Source organism: Chiloscyllium plagiosum, unplaced genomic scaffold, assembly GCF_037043375.1.
Source record: "Chiloscyllium plagiosum isolate Xiang-an unplaced genomic scaffold, Cpla_swu_hap1 HiC_scaffold_5, whole genome shotgun sequence".
NCBI lineage: Eukaryota > Metazoa > Chordata > Chondrichthyes > Orectolobiformes > Hemiscylliidae > Chiloscyllium > Chiloscyllium plagiosum.
In genome coordinates, this window is record NW_028270143.1 from 78163938 (window position 1) to 78186221 (window position 22284).

Genomic DNA, 22284 nt, shown 5'->3' on the forward strand with positions numbered 1-22284 from the left:
GGAAGCAATCACAAAAGCAAATATTGCCTAATAACACAAAAAAGTTGTTTGTGCAAATGCTAATTCATGAGAGTGCCTTGTTTCTTTTATTCATTCCTGAGATATGGACGGCATTGGCTGGGCCAACATTTATTTTCCATCTCAAATTGCCCTTGAGAAAGTGGTGATGAGCTGCCTTCTTGAACTGCTGCAATCCATAGTGAGCAGGTACACCCACAATGCTGTTGGGTTGAGTGTTCCAAAACGTTCACTGATGCTGAGTCAAGTACAGTGGTGACCCCGGAGTCCAAACGCCCTATTGTTCGAACAAATTGGAATCCGAACAATTATTTCGAGAAATCTTTGCCCTAAAATCCGAACACATTTTCAGAATACGAACACCATGTATCGTTCTGATCGCACATTGTTCAGTTTGTCCCGGGAAGTAGTTGTGAAAGCATCCCTTGTGTGTCCATCACTAGTTTACCTCGTGTTTTCATCTTGATTTGTGCTGGTTTTTAAAATGATCACCCTTGTGCATTCACCATGGCACCCAAGAAGAGCAGTGAAGCAAATAAGAGTAAGAGGAAATCTGTGAGAATGACAATTGAGTTGAAGAAAGAACTTATCGCTAAGCATGAGAGCGGTACGCGTGGGACCAGAAACGGATTAATTCACTTTCCATTATTTCTTATGGGGAAAATAGTTTTGGAATCTGTCCAATTTTCTCAGCTTTTCATTGTCAGAAAATCCTCTTAATCCTGCAGTCAACCTGGTGACTCTCATTGTACTGCCGCTGATGCAAGCAAATTCCTGCTTCACTGTAGAGATCAAAGCTACATCAATGTGTGGTCTCACCTGTACCATTGAAGCCAGAATTATTTTTCTGTTCTCTGATTCCCTTGTAATAAATGACAATACACCTTCCTAATTGTTTGCTGGACTTTGTGTTCCTTCTCCAAGTCCTTTCGAACATCAACATTTAAGTGTTTCATGCTTTTTTTTATAAAATTCAGCTTTTATTGCTACCAAAGTGAGTAACTTTGCATTACCTCCCAATATTACTCTTGGACTCTGTCTCAGTCATAAACATCGATTATAAATAGTTGAAGCCCCAGCACTAACCCTTGTTACAGCCTGCCAACTTGAAAAGGCTTCACTTATCTCTACTCTCTGCTTCTAATCCTTCATCAATTTTCTATCCATACTAATATAATCCACCTCTTCAATAAGCCCTGATATTGTGTATTAACCTTTTGATGTGGGACTATATCAAATGCCATTGGAAACACAAGTAAATTTCATGTACCGATTTTCCTTTATCTCAAAAAAAATCATCGTAAAAAAGTCTGTAATAAAGTTGTCAAGGACAGTTAAGTATTTTACATTCCAATTGCTTTGGGGTGTGTGGACAAAAGATTTCCACATGCTTCTCTGAACTAACGGAGTAGTTTGACCATGAAATGGTGAAAAAACTTCTCATTTAAAAAAAAAACTGATCTTGTGTCCTGAGGCTGTTCTGAGACAGCTTCAAAATTTGATTGCACAGCACCATGAAAAAATTTCTTACTTATGTTTTGTTCTGCAGTTCTGTTATTTTCTAGATCTCTCTTTGCAACTGTGGTCATCCTTTGAACATATGAACATTATCACTCTCTGAAGTATTTGTATAGACATTTAAGTTCTTTATTTCATTTTTCTTTGCTTATTAATTCTTTTAGAGTTATGGCTGCTTGGTCTGACCTTGCTCAATTTAAAGTTGGATAAACAAAATAGCTTTAAACGCATTAAAAAGAAATGAAGGAGAAAGTCAGCAGGCTGGCAGCGTCTGTGGGAATATTGAAAGGCATTCCAATGATCATTTACTGGCGTATTATTGCACAACCTTCTGCAATTATTGTACATAGCTGTTCACTCGTTTCTTTAATATTGACCCATTTAAAGTTATATCTCAAGTGCTGATTCCCAGATCATGTTGAATTTATTCATTCAATACTTGCTGTACATCAGCGGTTGCATATCCTCCATTTCTGTATGTTGTTTGGATCAATTGAAAACACCAGTTCAAAATGAACAATACATCTTGTGGCTTCTCTGACGCAGTGAATCAACAAACAGTCATGCATCACATTAGCAACAAATTAGGGAGGAGTAACATAAAGAGAGGTCAAGAATTTTCAAGAGGAGAAAAGGCAATTATTTCCAACTGGCATGTACCAGAAATGTGGAAGTGGAGCCAAAAATCCAGATAGTATCAGATTCCCGTAAGAATATTCTATAAATTGGTAAGTTCAACGTTAAGAAATATGGACAATGCAGTCTATAGCCAAATCTAGCTTTCAGCTCCAAAACAAAACCAGCACACTTTTACATCTTGCAAACTATTCACCCAACATATGTATGACTTCAAAGGACAGTTTTCTCTTTCCCACTGGGGTCAGATTACAGTGCAGATTGTCAACTGTGCTTGAATTCATAAGGGTTGTGGGTACAGAGGCAGGTTGATTGGAGGACTTGTTTTAGTAATATAATTTCAATTAGATCCTAAAGACCCCCTAAAACTTATCCATCCAGTCTGTTCCCACATTTTCATCCCATATTGCCTCATGCCTCCGCAGATATCTATTGGGACCCCATGTTATGTCTATGCTCCCTCCATAGCAACTCTCCTATGTAATACTTGTAATATTATTAGCTTGTGTCAACAAAACAGAAACCAGGTCAAAGAAAACAAACTGTTATTACAAATTGGGACCTGCCATTACTCTCCAGTAAATGGAATGCCTACTGTCCTGATACCACTTAGCACTTGAAACTCAGCCAAGCGTTGATAATGACGATAGTTATCCCAACAATCAACTTCTTTGAAAAGAAAAGAACATCGGGTGTTTGTTTCAAATTCAAACCTTACTGCCTGTCTACTAATGTAGGGGAGCATGTGGTTAGATTCATGCCTAGACTTTTTTAAGTGTCAAAACCAGCCTGTAAGGCAGTAAGTTAGCTTTCTTTTCTCCAAGTGTCATAATCAACATTGTCTTTATCAGCCAGAACTACTTAAATCAGAGGAGAAAGGATGAGGTTATTTTGCAATATTTTTTGTTGCTTTATGGTTTTCCTCCATTCAAAAAAAATCATAATGCTTGTGTTTTCTCATACTTGCAAAATGTTGACAACAGTCATTCTTGAGACTGAAACTCAAGCTGTGAGGGAATGAAGTGGAAATCAAGTTCAGTAAATAATTACTAGCAGTGAGTGATTTGACTTCCAAAGATACACAAGTGCAAAAGTAAAGCAAAGTGGTAAATGTCATACTTAAACAGGAACAGGGATAAGCTATTCGGCCCCTCAAACATGGTCTTCCATTCACTGGGATCATGCTGATCCAGCATTCCTCATGTCTACTTTTCTATGTTTTCCCCATCACCCTCGACTTCCCTACTGATCAAGAATCTATCTATCTTAACTTTAAATATAGACAAGGACTCTACCTCACAGCTCTCTGTGTAAGGAATTCCAAAAACTCTCAACCCTTTGAGAAAAGAAATTCTTCCTCATATAATGCCACTTTATTCTGAGACTATGCCCTCTGATCCTCCACTCCCCCATGAGGGGAAACATCTTCTCAGCACTTACCCTGTCAAGCCCCTTAAGAATCCTATTTTTCGATGATATACCTTGCAATTTGCTAAAGTCTGGTGAGTAGAGGCCCACCCTGTTTAGCCTTTTGGAAATTCAAATGCAACACATCTACTGGTTCCCCTCTATTCACTACCTTGTTGTGACCACCTTGAAGAACTCTAATACATGAGTTAGACATGATTTATCTTGAAGCTGTACAGAAGAAATACTCTCTTACTGAAATCCAACATATAGAAAGTAATTTCTGAGCAGCTCATTCCATAATACCAGTAGTTGAGTGGAGGCTGTAATCTGGTCATGTGATGAACAAAGGGGACAAATCTATCCTGGGCTATGGCAGAGGGTCAGTAGTGAAAACAGAGACCAGTATGAAACTATATGTCTGAGTATGTGGGACAAATAATGCATCATTTCAGATTGTCAAGTACTTCAAGAGGAAAGTAGATCACATCAGTTACAATGTTTCAATATACCTAAAGTTATGTTGAGACAAGAAGTCAGCCTGTTACATTTGTGTTAGTAAACAAAATAAAGATAACATTTCCAATTTAAAGACTGCCACCTCTAAGCAATCAAAACTAGAGACCACTGCTCCTGGTTAGAACCGTAGAATCCTGACAGTGTAGAAGCAGACCATTCAGCCCACTGAGTCTACACTGACCCCTGAAGAGCATTCCACCCAGACCCGCATTCCACCCAGACCCACCCTATCCCTGTAACCTTGAATTTCCTGTGGCTAATCCACCTAGCCTGCACATCTTTGGACTGTTGGAGGAATCCAGAACACCAGGAGGAAACCCACACCGACATGGGGCAAACTCCACACTGACAGCTGCCTAACAGTAGAATTGAACCCTGGCACTGAGGCAGCAGTGCTAACCACTAAGGCACCATGCCACCTGTTAACATCATGCACATCCCGTTTCTTGATCTTTGGCCCAGCAACAAAATAATGCGGAACATCCAGGTTCTGAGGAACTATGAACTAGTGTTGGTCAACAAGTCAGCAAAGTCAGGGTTGATAGGGGACAGGATTCGGTTCGGATTAGGATAGAGTTCTGAATGTACTGCTGTTTATGGAGAGGTTAGACAGGAGATTATTGTAATTATTGAGTCAGAGGTGAAAGTCAAGACAATGGTAGGGTTGGGTTCAGAAACTCTGCTCAGAGTCAAGTAGGATGGTGAAACTGTGACCAGCTTTTTCAGTCTAAACCAATAGCTGAGGAGGAGAATGGGAACTATTGAGAGTATGGAGTTTTCAATGGGAGCCAAAGTCAAAAACTGCACACTTTCATTGTTCCAGGAAAACAAATTTAAAATTTATCCATCGTAGTCTATTGGACAAGTAGCCTAATAATACAGACACATGGAAGAATCAATGTTTGTTGTGAAGAGATAGAGCTAAATGTCATGCTGTTGAAGAAGAAGCTAACCCCTTGGTAGTGAATGGCATTGCCAAGGCTAACATGCAGGAGAGGAGGAGGGTGGGGGCAAGGGATAGAATCATGTGAGCTTCAAAAGCAACAATGTGTGGGCTGCAAGAGAAGCTATTACTGGCTCAAATCAAGTGCATCAGAATGGAACTGGGAACAAACCAACCTACTTAGCTAGACATTGGAGGAAAGATTTTGGAGGGGTTGTTCCATAATCCACAACAAAAACTACAAGAGATTACAATGGAAGAGGAATGATAATGCACTACATGAGAGGTCACAAGGATGTAATTTGTATCTTGGTCAAGGCCATTTTGATGCTGTGACAGTGGTAAGACCTCATGAGGGAGATTGGATAATCTATCAGGAGGGATTCAAAAAGAGTTTTCAAGAACCATCAGGATTGAATGAAGAGGTGACAGCCAATTCAATGATTTGGAGATGAAATTAAACTTATAAAGAGTTGCAGTTTGCAGGACAAGAGGATTCTAGGGTGGGCATGTTAATACTGTATGATACATTTTGCACAACAATAAACAACTCCACTTTTAAAAATAACTTTTCAATTTTGTATTTAAATGGTATCTGCCCATGCATTCCCCCTTCTTGATGGGTTATGATAGAAGGTGTTAAAAGTTACTATAATTTCTAGCCCGGGGTCAATAACATCAACAATTAAGATTTGAAATTGTCACCAAAGTCACTGCTGAACTGTGTATACAGAAACAAAGGCAGATCAGACTGGCAACAGTTTAACAAACTTTGTCTGTTATTGACAGAATTTGAGCAGCTGTCTCCAGGCAAACAACCTTAGTTGCCATGCAAGGACTGACCTGATGTCAAATAATTTGTGCTATCGTTTTTCCATCATTTCCTACACAATTGCTAGTGGCCTTATCCTCCTCTCAAACTGAGGGAAATGTTTTGATATTGTATCTGGCACTGATTCATCTGATCAGCAGAAAGAATGCAGTATGCAATAGTTAACACATTTTGGTATGTATCCAAGCAGGGTTTTATTGCTATCTTGTATCTTGAAAGGAATAAAAATTACTGTGTTTGGCTCTTTACATTGGAATGGTCTCAAACAGGAAGCTGATACCTCAGTCTTGCATTCCAACTGCTTTTCATCAAAAAACAAAGCAGACTTCATTCTGGCTCAGACAATGACATTGTATCTAGTGCCGTAGCCCATCCAACAACTATGTATTTGCATTGGCTCACAGACTTGGTTTAGCGAAAGATACATGGTCACACTTGCCAGAAGGCAAAAATTGAAAGACTGTACAAGTACATGCTTTTCTATACTTTTCCTTCTTCAATCTGAGTCCAAGAAAAGTCTGTAGTGATCTTGTCAGAGGTAAAAGTCTGAAATTAATGACAACTTCCCAATGTTTGTATAGAAATCAAGGAAGATATTTAGATTTGCTTCTGATATTGATGCGAGTAGCAGTCACGTTTCTGTCTTAGATGTGCATTACATTTTACAGTGATATGAGCAATGGTATAAAGTCAGATTTCAATAATCGCATCAAAGTTCAGCAGCTCAATCAACCAGACCGAGATCTGGCTCATGCACTTTACAAAATAATTATCTTATTCAGATTGTTAATTTGATTACCTAGATACATGGTTTTTTTTGTTATATCAAAATTCTTGTTTCATTGCAGTGCTGGAAAAAGGCTAATGGCATTACCAGATTCGGCAAAGTCTCTATAATGTTGTAAATATTTGAATTCCTTATTATGAATATGCATGACACATTAAGATTGTTCTGATCCCAGCTGAAAATAATACTGGATGAGCCAGATTCCAGATTAAAACCTAGTTTGACAGATTATTTGTTTAATTTGCAGTTGGTTAATGTATTGGTTGTTTACTGAAATTTATTCACATGAGGTTGTAGCTATTCTTTAGTAACAGAACACAAGTTTATTACACAAAAGAAAAAGACTCACAAAGTTATTTAAATAAATATGCTGTGATCAGAAAGACCTTAACACAAACAGCTGAACAAAGTTTTAACCTTCTTCATAACACTATCCTTTTACAGATTCTCAATTACAGTTACATTTCCCTCTGATTTCAATTCTAAAACTTTCTCAATTGACTCACAGATTCTTTTCCTTGAACTGCAGAGATAATTTCTTGCTTTCTTTCCAATTTCACTGTTGTGAATCCTTCACCATTCTGATGGGCTAAACCTTTTCAGTTCCAAAGAACTGAAGATTTCTATCCAAACTCTCCTGGCTTGGAGACTCAATAAACTAAGACACTTCATGTATAGTGGTCCTGAACTAAAACTTGATTCTCCTGCAAAATTAAAAAATCCTTCTAAACTCAACTCTTTAAACTGAACCCTCAAACCTTCGGTTCTGAAATCAGAACTAAGTTAATGACCTTGATTTATTTAATCTGACATAAATGGCATAAAGGTGAAAAAAAAGGACATGGAGATGTGAGAGAAGGTTTGTGATGGTAATCTGCTTCTCTTCCTATTGCATCCTTCATCATTGAACCATTAGTCTTTTGTTTCTATTGAGCAGTAGCGAAATAGAATTTGGTACTAATGGTTTTGGCAGATTCTAACAGATATCCAATCTCTCGGGATTGCAATCAAAAGATGTTCCCTAGCCAGGCTGCCTGATGACTGTACATGTGACAGAAAAGCAGCTGGGCCATACTTACCTTGTAACTTGTGAGGCAATGTTTCCAATCTATCTCAGACTTTGGTTGTCACGAAACAAAGTTCACCTAAGTCACAAGAGCTCCTGTGTAATACCACTTCCTCAGGCAGCATGCAAACTCCTAAGGGCAGATTTCTATCTGCCATTAATGGAGAGCACCAAGTTTGGACGATTTGGAGAGATGGGTGGTTAAAAACATAGCTGCAGATGTGGAATGCAGCCTGTATGCAATTACCTCTGCATTTAAGAGGAATCATTCTAAGCGAGATATTTAAATATAATATACAGCAACTGAATAGTTTTAATCAACTTATTTAGATATGTTGTAACACTCCTCTGAAACAAGTCAGAATTGAACCCGGTCTTTAGCTCAAAGATAGGGACTGGACCACTGCTCCACAAGAACACTTCCATTTATCTTTTTTTCTGGTTTTAACTGCTGGTGCACCATTTTCCAAGTTGCCACAATGTCACCAGATGACAGCACAGTAGAAAGTCATTAATCAATGAAGCTGATATTCCTAGAAAACATTTAAATAGAGAAACAGAATGATGAAAGCCATGCCTTTGGGAAAAAAAGCTGTACTTTCAATACCTGGTAGGACTTTACTTCCCTTATTGTAAACCTGTCTGTTCCCAGTGGTTGATGCTGAATGGAAGCGGCTACTGCAACTATTATATCATCCTCGGAAGAGGAACAGGAGGGCCAGTCACATGTACTTAAGCAAGAGCAGAAAAGGACAGAGTCGTAGCTCAAAGGAGAATGATACTGTCCAAAGAGGGTCACCAAAGTTTTAGCCACCTCAACATGTCAAAACAACAATGCCTCAAGAAGCTCCTTGCTGACCGTCATTGACCCATGGAGCAGGACCTCCTTTTAAGAGGGCCTGGAGGTGTGCTGTACCACTGGTCATCAATTTCCTCCCTAATTTTGTTTTTCATTGAGTGCACAGGTAGTTTGCACTGTGCCTGTAGATGTTTTGAGTGGCAGTTCAAGCACAATAATCGAAGAGTTTTACTTGTGGGTGGCTGGTGTGGAAATGCTGAGAGAAAGCATTGGTCCACCATTGCCTTGAATGACTTCACCTTCAACTTTTGTTAGGCATCAGCTGGTGAGCCGTGTAGGATCTCACAGTCTACAGCCAACAAGTCAGTCTTGCCATTCGCTGCCAGGCATGCCAAGGCTGCTCAGTGTATGCACTTTAACATTGATCTGGCCAGTTAGACTCACTCAAGGTCTTGCCTTTGCTGCAATAACTGGATGTCCTCAGATTCTGCACGTATGGCATTCGAGGGGCCATCGGTTAATGCTGCTGTTTTTGCCATCCAGAAGGGATTCTACTCGCATAGTGTGTAGGTCCTATGTTCCTCAGGCAGGTATGTGCAAGATTTCTTCAGGCCACCATGTCTCTTCCATCCTGGTCAATGTCTACCAAAAGCATATGGATTTCTGAGCCGATTGAGTGGGTATCAAGGTTGATTCCACCCACCCCCACCCAACAAGAAAATCCCACGAGGAGTCTTTCCAATGCTGCCATTAGTCAGTACAATAGGAGCTACATCACACAGGAGTAATCATTGAACACACCACTGAATTCATAGAATCCCTGGACTTGCTGAAAATGAGATTCAGGCCACCTTGACAAATGCGGGCTACCCTTCACTTTGCACCAGCAAGGGTCTCCAAAATGGCGTTGTTCGGCTGTGACTTGCACAACGTGGTGCTCCACAGAGGAATTGAACTACAGGAGAAGAGGTGTGCAAATCATCCACCATCATCCAACCAACAGCGGATAGTGCAAGTGGAGGAAGAGGAGGATAATGTGCTCCACATATCTGACTCCATACCAACCTCACAGAGATGCAAGCCCCATAACCATCAAGCCTAATGCCTTGTGAAACTGTAAGCCTGAATATTCCGGACTCCCTCTCTCACCCAGCACAAAGTATTCCTTTTATCGTAAATTATGCCATCTGAAACACATATTCTTATTGGGCCTTTTGTCTACTGGGAATTCAGGGAGATACATTATAGAGGGTTAAAGATATATATTTTTAAAAAGAGCTTCCTTCAGTTACTATATCATAAATTGAACAATGCACAGTATTCAAAGGAGTTGAGGGGGTCCTACTGTTGGCTGGAGAGCCCCAAACTGAAGACCTGTCGGGTTAAGTGCCACTGACAGCCTTTCCCAGGAGTCAATGGCCCTGCAGGCAGAAGTAGCACCCATTGAGAACTGCTGGCCAATCTGATGCCGGCAGCTCTTCATAACTTGGCAGTGCCACTAGGGGAGGGAGGGGGAGCTCTTGGATCTCTGCCAGAGCGATTGACTTAGTCTCATCCCCACCCCTGACTACCAAGCTCCCAGCCCCCACACCAACACTTTCCATTTTCCTTTCTTCACAAAATGATCCCATCCTTTTGAAAACCATGACAATGTCAAATGTAAGGGGACATAGGTTTATGGTGAGAGGGGAGGAGTTGAAAGGACATGTATAAGTAAAGTTTTTACACAAAGGGTGGTAGAAGCAGATACAATAGCAATGTTTAAGAGGCATTTAGACCGACATGTAAACAGGCAGGGAGTAGAGGGATACAGATTAGCTGCAGATAGATGGGAATAATTTAGACTGGGATGTCATAGTAGGCACAGATATTGTGGGTTGAAGGGCCTGTTACTGTGCTGTAGTATTCTGTGATTGAATCTGCCAGCACTACACTCTCAGCTACTGCATTTCCAATTCAAGCAACTTGCTGATGAGACAAATTTGCAGAGCAACACGAAAATATCAGGAGAATCAGACGAATTAATTAAATCTTCTGACCTTCCAGAGGATGTACAATGGGCCAAGCAGTCACTTTGTCCCCCTGGTATTTTGTGATTCTATCCTGCAGTACTAACATACTCAGGTACCAGGCTCACCCAGCTGTAGGCCTAGGTGATAACTAACACAGCCTTGGCGATGGCAGATGTGATGCAGTAAGCCAATATCCAACATGCTGGGACTGTTAGCTCCACCATGTTAATCGGACAGGAGGTCTCAAATCTGCTCTTTCTTTGCTTTTGAATAAAATTCTTGTGTCACTGACATTGTCATGCAAGGAGATATTGTTTCAGACATTGATTGTTGCTAGAAGGCCAACTTAAACCAGATGCAAGAGCCGATCACTGCTATAACAGGGAAACCTGATACATGCCGAATTCTAAGCCTCAAGCCTGAATTACAGGAGGCCAGTGACTTATGGCCACTTCCTGAGCATTGCCATGTAACTCATTGACAAAGAGGACCACTGCTTATAGCATATGTGGACTATATTTATCTGAATTATCTCAAGATGAAATCCACTTTCACAAATGGAGCGTCAAACAGGTGTAGGGTGCCTTATCTACATATTCAAAGAAATGTTAGGTAAGGTCTTTTCTACCTTCACAATTCTGGCTGTTGACGGATTTTTAGTATGTAGCAGATTTCTGTACCCTGCCATCATTCTAAATACATTACTTGCCCTTGAGAAATTCAAGAAAGATCCTCAGACAGCACCTTCCAAAGTCATGTCCACTTTCATCTAGAACGACAAGGGCAGCAGATACATGGGAACATGACCCAGCAAGTTCCCCTCCAAGCCACTCACCATCTCAAGTTGAAGATACCTTCACTGTCGCTGGGTTAAAATCCAGGAGTTCCCTTCCCTAAGGGCATTGTGGGTCAACCCACAGCAGATGGACTACAATGGTTCAAGAAGGCAGATCACCACCACCTTCTCAAAGGTAATTAGGGATGGGCAATAAATGCTAGCCAATTAGTAAATCCATATCCTGAGGAATAAAAAAAAACTGATGCAGCATTATCAACTTCCAGGCTCTCATCTAGTAAAAGTATGGAACATACATTCACCAATAGAACTTCAGGGATTTTTGCACACAGAGGCTTGGCTTTTACCAGCTCTCTATAAATGATCTGGCAGAACAAGAGAATGCATTGACTATTGAGGGGAAGTTGAGGGATGAAGTGCCATCATTGTCCTGCTGTCATGTCGCTTATCAGCAACAGGAATAGTGAAGTAAGACCCTCCCACCACAGAGTCAATTGAGGGCCTTTTAAGAACATTTTACCACGGGCAGGCCTTCTGCTTTATGGGGAGACAAGGAGATGAAAACTGGCAGCCCTGTGAGTTTTAGAAGACCCCCTCCCATTCCTGCACTCTATTACCTATAAACAACCTCCAATGGCAGCTCTGGCCTCATGAACAACTCCTTACCAAACCTCCAAGTCCACTCATGTCATTGTGAGGGCAGTGTCCATCGCAGTGATGGCCAGCCCTCCTAGTAGCTCTTGAAGTGTGTTATTTAAGAAGAGACCACTTTCTGAAAAGATACCTTTGGCATGATGAGCCACTCACTGCCACTTCTGTCTGATCTTGGGAGCTCCAATTTACAGTAAGTCATTCATTTATTGTCAGCTCCTCCAGGCTGACATTTAGTAATGGTGAAGAACTGCAACCGCGCCTGGTGTTTTTAAAATTGGCACAACATGCATCAAACAGCAGTGCTGTTTCCTCTTCCCCACACATAAGTTGGCCTTCACTGACCTATGTATAGCTCACTCCTTTCATCCTATTGTTTAGTAGAAGAGACCTTAGCTGCCTTGGTGCTACTCTCTGTAACTTCCACCCTGAACTCCTAACCTATTCACTTTTGCATTTGAAAGACCTACTCAAAACACACAAAACATTTGGTTTCCTCTTGAATTTTAAAGCCAAACGTATTGCCTGTTTCTCAGCTCATTTTCCTTCTTTAGTTTTTTTCCCTTCAAGTCCACTGTCTTACCCCCTACCAGAATCCTGCACCTCCCCCTAGACTTTGGAAAGGGCCTTGGAGTTTTGCTTACATTAAGCCCTGTCTCGATGCAGGTCGCTTATGTAGGAAATAACATCCAGCAGTGACGCTGCACTAAAGCACATCAACTGTAATCATAGCCTGGCAGGTTGCCCACCATTCACAGCATTTACAAGCTTCATCTGCTCCCCATCCCCTAAAGCATTGAAACAACTAGCGAAAAGGAAATAAGTTGTCTAATTTATCAATGTGCCAATACAAAAGTGAAGTGAGCTGTTTCCTTCACTGCTTAAATTTGGTGCCTATAAATTAAACTTGTCTCTTTTGTAACATTACTTAACCCTGATTTATAACTTTGCTGAAGTGCTTCACAAGGATGACTGTGTGTTGCCGTAATGTCATGGTCATAATCCTCTGGACCCAGGGAATTCAGGTGGTCCTACAACAATTGGAGCCATATGTGATGACATAGTAGCTGCTCATCAGCACCTGCTCAGTCCTTTGGAAACTTCGTAAATTTGGAGAGTTTGTAATTACTTTGGGACAAAGCTATACAAAGTGGCACAGGCAGTGCAGCTGGAGTCTGCATCAATGCTAGTGAATCCAACCTTCCCTGTTCCTCTCAATCTCAAAATCACACCTTCTCAAATGAATGCAGCTCCTCAATAAGTGGCTCACAGCAGACTGACAAGTCTGCCAGCTTGACTGGCACTCCAGGCACCATCTTCAGCATTCACTCCTTACACCACTGAGGCACAGTTACAGCACATGTACTAGACACAAGATTCATTGTAGTCCCTTCAACAGCACCTTCCAAAACCTCTGCCCTCTAGAAGGACAAGAACAGCAATGTTTGGGAACACTTGCCACTATTAAGTTCTCCTTAAAACCACACATCATGATGACCTGGAACTATATCATCGTTCCTTCACCATCATTGGGTCAGAATCATGGAACTCATTTCCTTATGATGCCAAGGGTGCACCTACACCACAGTGGTTAAAAAATACAGCGGAGTACCACGTTCTCAGAGGTAATTAGTTATGGACTATAAACGTTGCCCGAGCCAGAAACACTAACATCCAATGAATTTTTTTTTTTTTTATTCCTGATCTTTCCAGTCTAGCGGTGATAGAATTTTTGGATGTCCAAGGTTTCTGTTAGAAATGTCATCAGAGGACATTATGGGTCCTTGGCCATTTTGCATTTTCCTCCAGGTGGTTATTGAGGTGCAATTCACTGCAATGGGCTCTTTATTTATATTAAACACAGTATGACTTTGACACTGCAAGTGCTCTTTGCACATTCACAGACATCTACTGGTTCACATTCATAGGAAAACCTAAGGCTAAACCTTATGCATCATGTTCTACTGCATCAAGCTTGTAGGATATCAATCCATTTCCCATGAACTACAGACATCACATCATATTGCAGCCTGCTGTAATTCAACCTTTCACACTCCTGCTCAATTCTTCTCAACTTTAATTTATGCTTCATTAGATGCAGCATTGATGCTGCTAATTGATTGGCTAGTGCAGGAGAAGGAGGGGTGCTAGATGCAGTATGTTGTGCCATTGTCTCCTACTCATCACCATATCCTTGCTCTTGTGCCTCTCCTCCACCAGTGAAGACATTTCGGGAGTGAGGAAACCTACGTGTTCAGTCCTTGCTAAGGAAGTAAGCATGTTATTTGAGGGTACTCACTGTCACTGGCTGAGTGCTAGATCAGCACATTTATGGAAAGTGTCATTGCTGTCTGTGAAGGTGGAGAGTTAAGGCGGAATCTAGACAGACATTTTGATGTATGGTTATAAATGTAGCATTTAAAATTTAAATGGAGGAGGCTTTGGAGGTGCTAGGTGAAAGTTGCATGGCACTCATCTTGCTGAATCTTAAGAAATCATGGAAGCAACTCCTGTTCTGGATCTAGGTCCACTACACCACACTCTGACCATTCACCACCTCCACAATCTGTTGAAGAAACTGTTTGGCCTTTTTTTACCATAGTACCAATGCTTCCCACATTACCACATGTCTGTTAATAGTGTGGCTGCCCTTCCCATACTAGCATCCATTTTCCTCCTCTTTTTGTGCCCATGGGTAAGCTAGCCACACGAACAGTGCTACCACTGTAAGTGCTGCCAGTATTCCTTTAAATACTCAGTAATCATACAAGCTGACCTTTGTCCCACCCCCTACATCTAATGCAGTCCGTTCCAGGCGTGCCCTCTTAACTGCCAGGCTCCCTCAGAATTTACCCAGAAGTTCACCAAGCTGTAGGGTGGTTACAGACGCAGATCGACCTGACATTCTACAACTCCTGGATTTTCTGGAGTCAAGTAGCTTGAGCTGTGGAGTTTCCCACCTTGCTGCACAAATTTAGAGAGAGAAAATCCCCCCAGCGCTGATCGGAGGTAACCACACAAGCTGCAAATTGCCAAGCTGGAATATTTAAAATCTAGATTAATGTGGTGCTGAAAAAACACAGCAAGTCAAGCAGCATCCGAGGAGCAGGAAAATTGACATTTTGGGCAAAAGCCCTTCATCAGGAAGGACATTTCTGATGAAGAGCTTTTGACGGAACGTCAGTTTTCCTGCTCCTCGGATACTGCCTGACCTGCTGTGCTTTTCCAGCACCACACTAATCTAGACTCTGATCTTTAGCATCTGCAGTCCTCACTTTTGCCTGGAATATTTAAAAGTACCACCTTAGTTCCTTCTGGGACTTTATCTCAATTGCTTTGCTAAATATTAAGCTGTCTAGCCCACACCTCTCACTCCCACTCACCTCACCACCCACTTCCTACACCTGTATATGTCAACCCACGTTCATCTGTTCAGCTCCAATGCCCACCCATAGCCTCCCTGCCAAGATATGAACCACACTTCCCAATGAAATCTAATACCCTGATGCCAATTTATAGCAACTCTTCATACTTATCATGTCCATGGCCTTTCATTGCTCCTATGTCAACTTAGTGAAATCATGCCTACACCCCTCATCTACAGACTTTACCCTTATATCCTCCATATCAATTCACCCAATATGCACCATAGGCCGACTCAGGAATCACACTTGAGATGAAATAAAACATACTTCTAAGTGTTTAATACAGACTTAATCATTGATTGATGAAAGTCAATACAATTGATTTAATCCTTCTCAATACTTAAACTGTTTTGTATTAATAACCTCATATCAAATTCAATTAGTCCTTTAATAGTCTCTTTGTGCTATCATTTAAACTATGAATCACCTCCCCACCCCCACTGTGATAATCAACTGCTGTAGAAAGCAGCCAAACTTGAAAATGTTATAATTATAGAACTTATATGTCAACAAACAGCTATTGAAATTTCTTGGACAGGTTTTTATTTTAAGCAGTTTTGTTTTCAACTTTGGAACAAATGGCCTTTTGAATGACATGATACCTTGACACCTCTACATACTATATCCTCACTTCTGGAGCATTTGTAAATTCTCTAAAGTTATGTAACTCTTATTCTGTTGGACAAGGCTCCTGCTGCAGCAAAAATGGTATCTGTTTGAATTCAGCATTAATTTCAAATGGCCCAGTTAAATTCAATGTCCCACCTGTGAGCATCGTGTCCTGCCTGTATCCCAACAGTACCTCACCCTGACCCAGTGAAAATAGGATGGCAAAAATGGGGATCAAACCTCCAGACCTGGATCCCATCCACCTTTCTGGAAGATTGTCAAAGTCTCCATGACTGCGTGAATATCCATGCAGAAATCTATGCACCATATCTGTACACCCCACCCCTTGCATGAGCACCAGACTGAAGCTATTTAGGTGGTAAACCTTGAAATGTAATATTTGGCAGAATGAAGTGGCAGGTGCTCAGTGGTTAGTACTGTTACCTCACAGCATCAAGGACCTGAGTTCAATTCCAACATCTGGCGACTGTTTGTGTGGAGTTTGCACATTCTCCCTGTGTCTGCATAGGTTTACTCTGGGTGCTCTGCTTTCATCCCACAATCCAAAGATATGCAGATTAGGTGAATTGGCGATGCTAAATTGCCCATAGTGTCCAGGGATGTGTAGGTTAGGTAGATTAGCCATGGGAAATGTAGAGTTACAGGGATAAGTAGGGAGGTGTGTCTGGGTGGGACTCCTTTTGGAGCGTTGGTGTGGACTTGTTGGGCCAAATGGCCTGTTTCCACTCTGTAGGGATTCTATGAAATCCACTTCTTGTCCTACATATACAAATATACTTGGACTAAGCATAATGTTTGCAAAAGAATGGCCTATTATATTAACTCACTGCACCATTGAATTCACATGATGTTAGTTTATAATCTCTGGCACAAACACCAAACTATATGAACTCACTTAGATAAAAGAAGTTTCCTCTATTGAAATTGTGGTGCTAGCATGTTAATCAATGTACGCCAACTTATTTTCATTGACCTTTATTATTGAAGTCTAGTGTTATTTTTTGAGCTTCTACAGTGCTGCTTTTACAGGAAGTAGAATGTGCCAAACTTTCTGGCATAAATTATTTCAAGAGCGAAGCCTGTTATCATGTGTGTAAATCCAAAAACGTTTTTTTAGAGATTTCTGGAGGGAATTGTGACATTCCTAAAATTGACTTGGAAGAACTAAATCTTTTTAATCCAAGATAAGAGTTAATTAAGTTTACATTTCTCAGATAGATTACCTCTGTGTGTTGTATTTAGCTGTGGTATGTCAAAATTCTTATATTTTTACAAGTTACAATTAGGGTGAAAATGAACAGCATTCATTATAGTAATGTGATTTCAATTTGACTTTCAAACAAATAGAAATTCCATCAGGTACTGTTAGTGTAACATCTGTTCTGATTAACACTTTGGGGATGAAATATTCTAACCAAGCAATTTGGAATGTTTTTACAATTCAGCTGCAGCATCCCAAATTCAAATTATTTCCTTCCTTCATTAAGACTATTTTCAATCTCACTATCTCTCCAACTTAAGTTAACATTATTTACTTCAAATAATTATACATCAAGTAATGTGACCTGTGTCAACAGTTTCCAGTGCAGCTTCTGTTGCTCAGCCAACAATCATTGGGGAAGATTCAGCAGAAACCCGTTTACACAACTGAGTATGGGGTTCCATGTCTGCCAAGATAATGGCAACAGAGCAGAAAGCACAAGGAAATGCTGGCTTATTGTTTCCCCCGTGCTGAAAAATAGGTTGGAACAAAGTTAGGTGAGATGAGAATTTGAAACCATTATGATTCTTGTTTAAGGGAAAGTCTTAGTGGATATTAGTCTGGCAACCTTTTATATTGGAGAGGGAAAACACTTTTCAAAACAGTTAAAATTTACTGCGTAATCTGTGACAGAATCACCAATTATGTCCAAAGTGGAAACTCCACCCTACTGTCTTTGGTTAATTAATATTTTTATTACTTTGACGTAGAATTATGTAGAAACTATTGCATTGAAAATGAGGACACACTCAATATCTCTGTGCCATGTGTTTATTCTCATACAGACTTCCTCCTACATCATTAGCCTCTTGCACCCTGCCCCTTCTCCTTCATGTGTGCAACAGGCCTCCCTTTATGTGCCTCAGCTCCCAGCAACATTTCAATTCCATAACATGAGTCCACATATAAAGTCAGTCCATTTAGCATTGTTTCGCTTTTAAATTGGTTAGTCATTAGAATCACAAATCTCAGTGAGCATTGCAAGGTTCATAATGTTGTTTCCAACAGTAAATTACCTGAGCTGATTGACACTATTCTAGCAGGGCCATAACCTCTCTCAGACATGAGGCTGCTGCAAGCCTTTTGATTGCAGCCTGTCCCCATGCCACACCATTGCCCAAGGTCTTCACCAGGGAGAGTCGGCCGAAGCCACTGCTGGCCAACTGGAACTTGGCAAGCTGCCACCTGACACCAAGGAATTTGGTAGTCCTCATCAATGAATCATAAAAAAGCTCGCATCTGAGTGCATTGAATAATTGAGAAGGAAATGGAATACAACAGTAGGGAGGTTTTTGCTGAAACAATACAACTCTGCAATACAGTGAACAGTTTTTGTCCCTTGTGTAAGGAAAGACATACTGACATTGGAAGCAATCCAAAGAACGTCCAGTAGGCTTATGCTAGATATGAAGGGACTATCTTATAAGGAGAGGTTAGGTAGCCTGGGCCTGTGCTCCTTGGAATTTATGAAAATGAGAAGTAACTTGAAACCTCCAAGACGCTTAGCAGACTTGACAAGGAGGTGCAGAATGTTTGTTTCCCCTTGCAGGAGACTCACGGACCAGATGGCATATTCTCAGAGTAAGGGAGCAAACATTTAACACCGGTATGAGGAGGAATTTCTTCTCTCAGATGGTTGTGCATTTGTGGAATGCTTTACACACAGAGGGCTTTTAAGTATGTTCAAGGCTGAGATAAGGAGGAGGGACTTGGGGGAGGGGCGTTGGAATTGCGATAGGTGGAGGGAGGTCAAGGTGAGGGTGATAGGCCGGAGTGGGGTGGGGGCGGAGAGGTCAGGAAGAAGATTGCAGGTTAGGAAGGCGGTGATGAGTTCGAGGGATTTGACTGAGACAAGGTGGGGGGAGGAGAAATGAGGAAACTGGAGAAATATGAGTTCATCCCTTGTGGGTTTCCTCTGGTTTACTCACACAATCCAAAGATGTGTAGGTTAGGTGCATTAGTCAGGGGCAAATGTATAGTAATAGGGTAGGGGAATGGGTTTGGGTGGGATACTCTTCAGTGGGTTGGTGTGGATTTGATGGGCCAAAGGGCCTGTTTCCACGCTGAGGGATTATATGAATTCTATTATTCTATGATTATCAAATCAGCCATAATCTCATTGAATGACAGATCAGACTCGATAGGCTGAATGGCCTAAGTTGAGTGAGTGGGCAAGCATATGGCAGATGCAGTACAGTTGGTTACACTTCAGTGTGAAAAACAGAAAGGAGGAGTGTTATATAAATGGTTATCGTTTAGAAGTGTGGATGAACAAAGGGGTCTAGGTATCCTTGTACATCAATAAATAAAAGTAAACAGGCAGGTATAGCAAGCAATTAGGAAGACAAATGCTATATTGACCTTCATTGCAAAAGGAAAGTCAGAAATGGGGATGTTCACCAATGATTATACAATGCTTAGCACTATTCATGGCTTCTCAGACACTGAAGCAGTCCATGTTCAAATGCAACAAGATCTGGACAATATCCAGTCTTGGGTTGGCAACTGGCAAGTGACATGCACACCACACAAATGCCAGGAAATTACTATCTCCAATAAGAGACTATCTAACCTACACCTTTTACATTCAATGGTGTTACCCTCACTGAATCCTTCATTATCAACATCCTAGAGCTACTACAGAATCCTATTAGGAATTGCCACATAAATGCAGTGGCTACAAGAGTAGGTCAGAAGCTAGGAATACTGCAGCGAGTAACTCACCTCCTGACTCCCCAAAACACATGGACTGCATCTGTCCAAGAAGGAAGCTCACCACCACCCCCTCAAGGGCAACTAGGGACAGGCAATAAATGATTGCTCAGCCAGCTTCACCTACACCCAAAGAGTGCATAGAAATAATAAGCCATATAGGACTTTGATGAGATCATACCTGAAATACTGCATTCAGGTTTTGGTGTCCCTGTCTGAGAAACAATGTGCTTGCTATAGAGGGAGAGTAGCACAGCTTCACGACATACCACTGATCTATGACTGGTCTATGAGTAGAGATTGGTTTGACTGGATTGGAGTTTAGAAGGATGAGAGGTGATTTGATTGAAATGAATAAATTTTAACGGGGCTGGACAAAGTAGATACAGGGAGCTTGGGGAATCTTGAACAAAGAGACACTGTCTGAGGAACATTTCAGACTGAGATGATGGAAAATCTCTTCACTGAAAGGGTGGTGAACCAGTGGAACCTCTACCACAAAAGGAAATGGAGGCCAAGTCACTGAATATGTTTAAGGCATAGGTAGTTAAACTTCTGAATTTTAAAATAACAAAGGGTATGGTAATATGACATCTACAAATTTTGTTAATTTATTTCTCTGTACTTCATTACTGTACAAGTTTCTTACATGGAAAGATCTGACTTATTCAACCATTATTCAGTATAATCATGATGGAGGAAGTGAGTATTGCCTTTGTTGACATTTCAAAGAGGTCTTCAGTACAGAAGAAGAGAAACTCAGCAGTTTTTTTTATGTTTAATCAGTCAAAGGATATGACATATTTAGCTAGAAACCATAATAAACTATTAACTTCAATTAAAAACTCAAGTTCTAGAAGAAGCAACATACACCACTACATTACCATGCTAAAAGCAAACTGATTTCAGAACATTTATTGTACTGACAGACCAGACAAGTAAATAAATATCTGGGTAAGCTGATGTTCCAATCCGATGTAATGACAGTGTAATATTTTGAATACAGTTGTTTTAAAAAACTGATTTTTGCCAATGTTATCCAGTAGTACCTCCATGGTAGCGCAATCAAATTCAGTTATTTTGTTCTGAAGATAAATCATACTGGACCCAAAACATTAATTGTCTTTCTGTCTACACAGATGCTGCCGGACCTGCTGAGTTTCTCCAGTACATTCTGTTTTTATTTCAGTTCTTTTATTTACTGCTCCTTTTTGAAAAAAAGAGAGCCCAAGTACTTGGAATGATTGTTCTGACTCACTTGGTTAATATATGGTTCCTTTTTCTGCTGCTTTTCTTGACAGAGAAGAAACAACCATTACTCTCTACAGTCTCTGGTGTCATTTGTAGTAAAGGAAATGGCATACAAAATCCAGCCAGAGGAATTACCCAGCACAAATACTGTGGTAAGTGCCTTGAGGGAAAACTCATTTTATAAACATGAGACTTACATAGATAACATTAACCGGATGTATACAGTCTCAGGATCCAGAAAGAAATTACCTAGACACAACTTCCTTTTGCTTAAGATGACTGCTTCTTATCCATATGTACATTTGTTAACATAGCTTTAGCAGAAATTCTAATTCTCGTAAGATTGATCAGATTTATTGCTACAAAGTACAACTAAAACTTTGCACATTTAGTATTTTTAAGTAATAATTATTATTTTAGTGTCAAATTTGTTAGAACTGAAATATGTTATCTATAACATCTTACATTTCTTTGGACATTTTTAAATTAATGTGCTGACATTAGAATGTCACATGTGAATGATAGCGCAAAAATCCTGACTATTTGCTTTTCAACATGTTTTTACTGCACTAGCTCACTCTGAGATTTGTTTCTTTGAAATAATTTAAATTTTGATACAGTTAAAGATTTTTTTTTAAACTAACATTTCACATATTTCATTCCATTTGTTTCATTTCACAAACCCTGTTCTCTGGATACCAAATATATTACTTCACAAAGCTTGTTCTCAAGCTCCTAGTTATACAAAACACTTCCACTTGCATCTTGTGCGCAAATGAACTAAGTGGCACCAGAGTAACTCTCAGCAATAGATTCCTGTTGTATGTACTAATTAACCAGGATGCCTATAACAACATTTAATAATAGCCTAATGTTAAGTCATGTCATTTCCTCCATCACATTTGATAAGCAGACATACTGGACAATCTGAATTGTAAATCTCCTTGATGTGCAGCTGGTGGTCTATTTATATAACTGTTTTGTTATAATAATAATAATAATAATAATAATATATTTAATA

At 40.3% G+C, this 22284-nt stretch overlaps 1 protein-coding gene across 1 annotated transcript in view; it reads left to right on the plus strand.

Annotated features, from left to right (window-relative positions):
- Positions 1-22284, plus strand: part of itga8 (integrin, alpha 8) — a 207770-nt gene that overhangs the window by 176111 nt on the left and 9375 nt on the right. The window contains exon 28 of the mRNA XM_043690322.2: positions 21314-21415. Within this exon, the coding sequence (XP_043546257.1) occupies positions 21314-21415 (102 nt within the window). The remainder of the gene's footprint in view (positions 1-21313; positions 21416-22284) is intronic.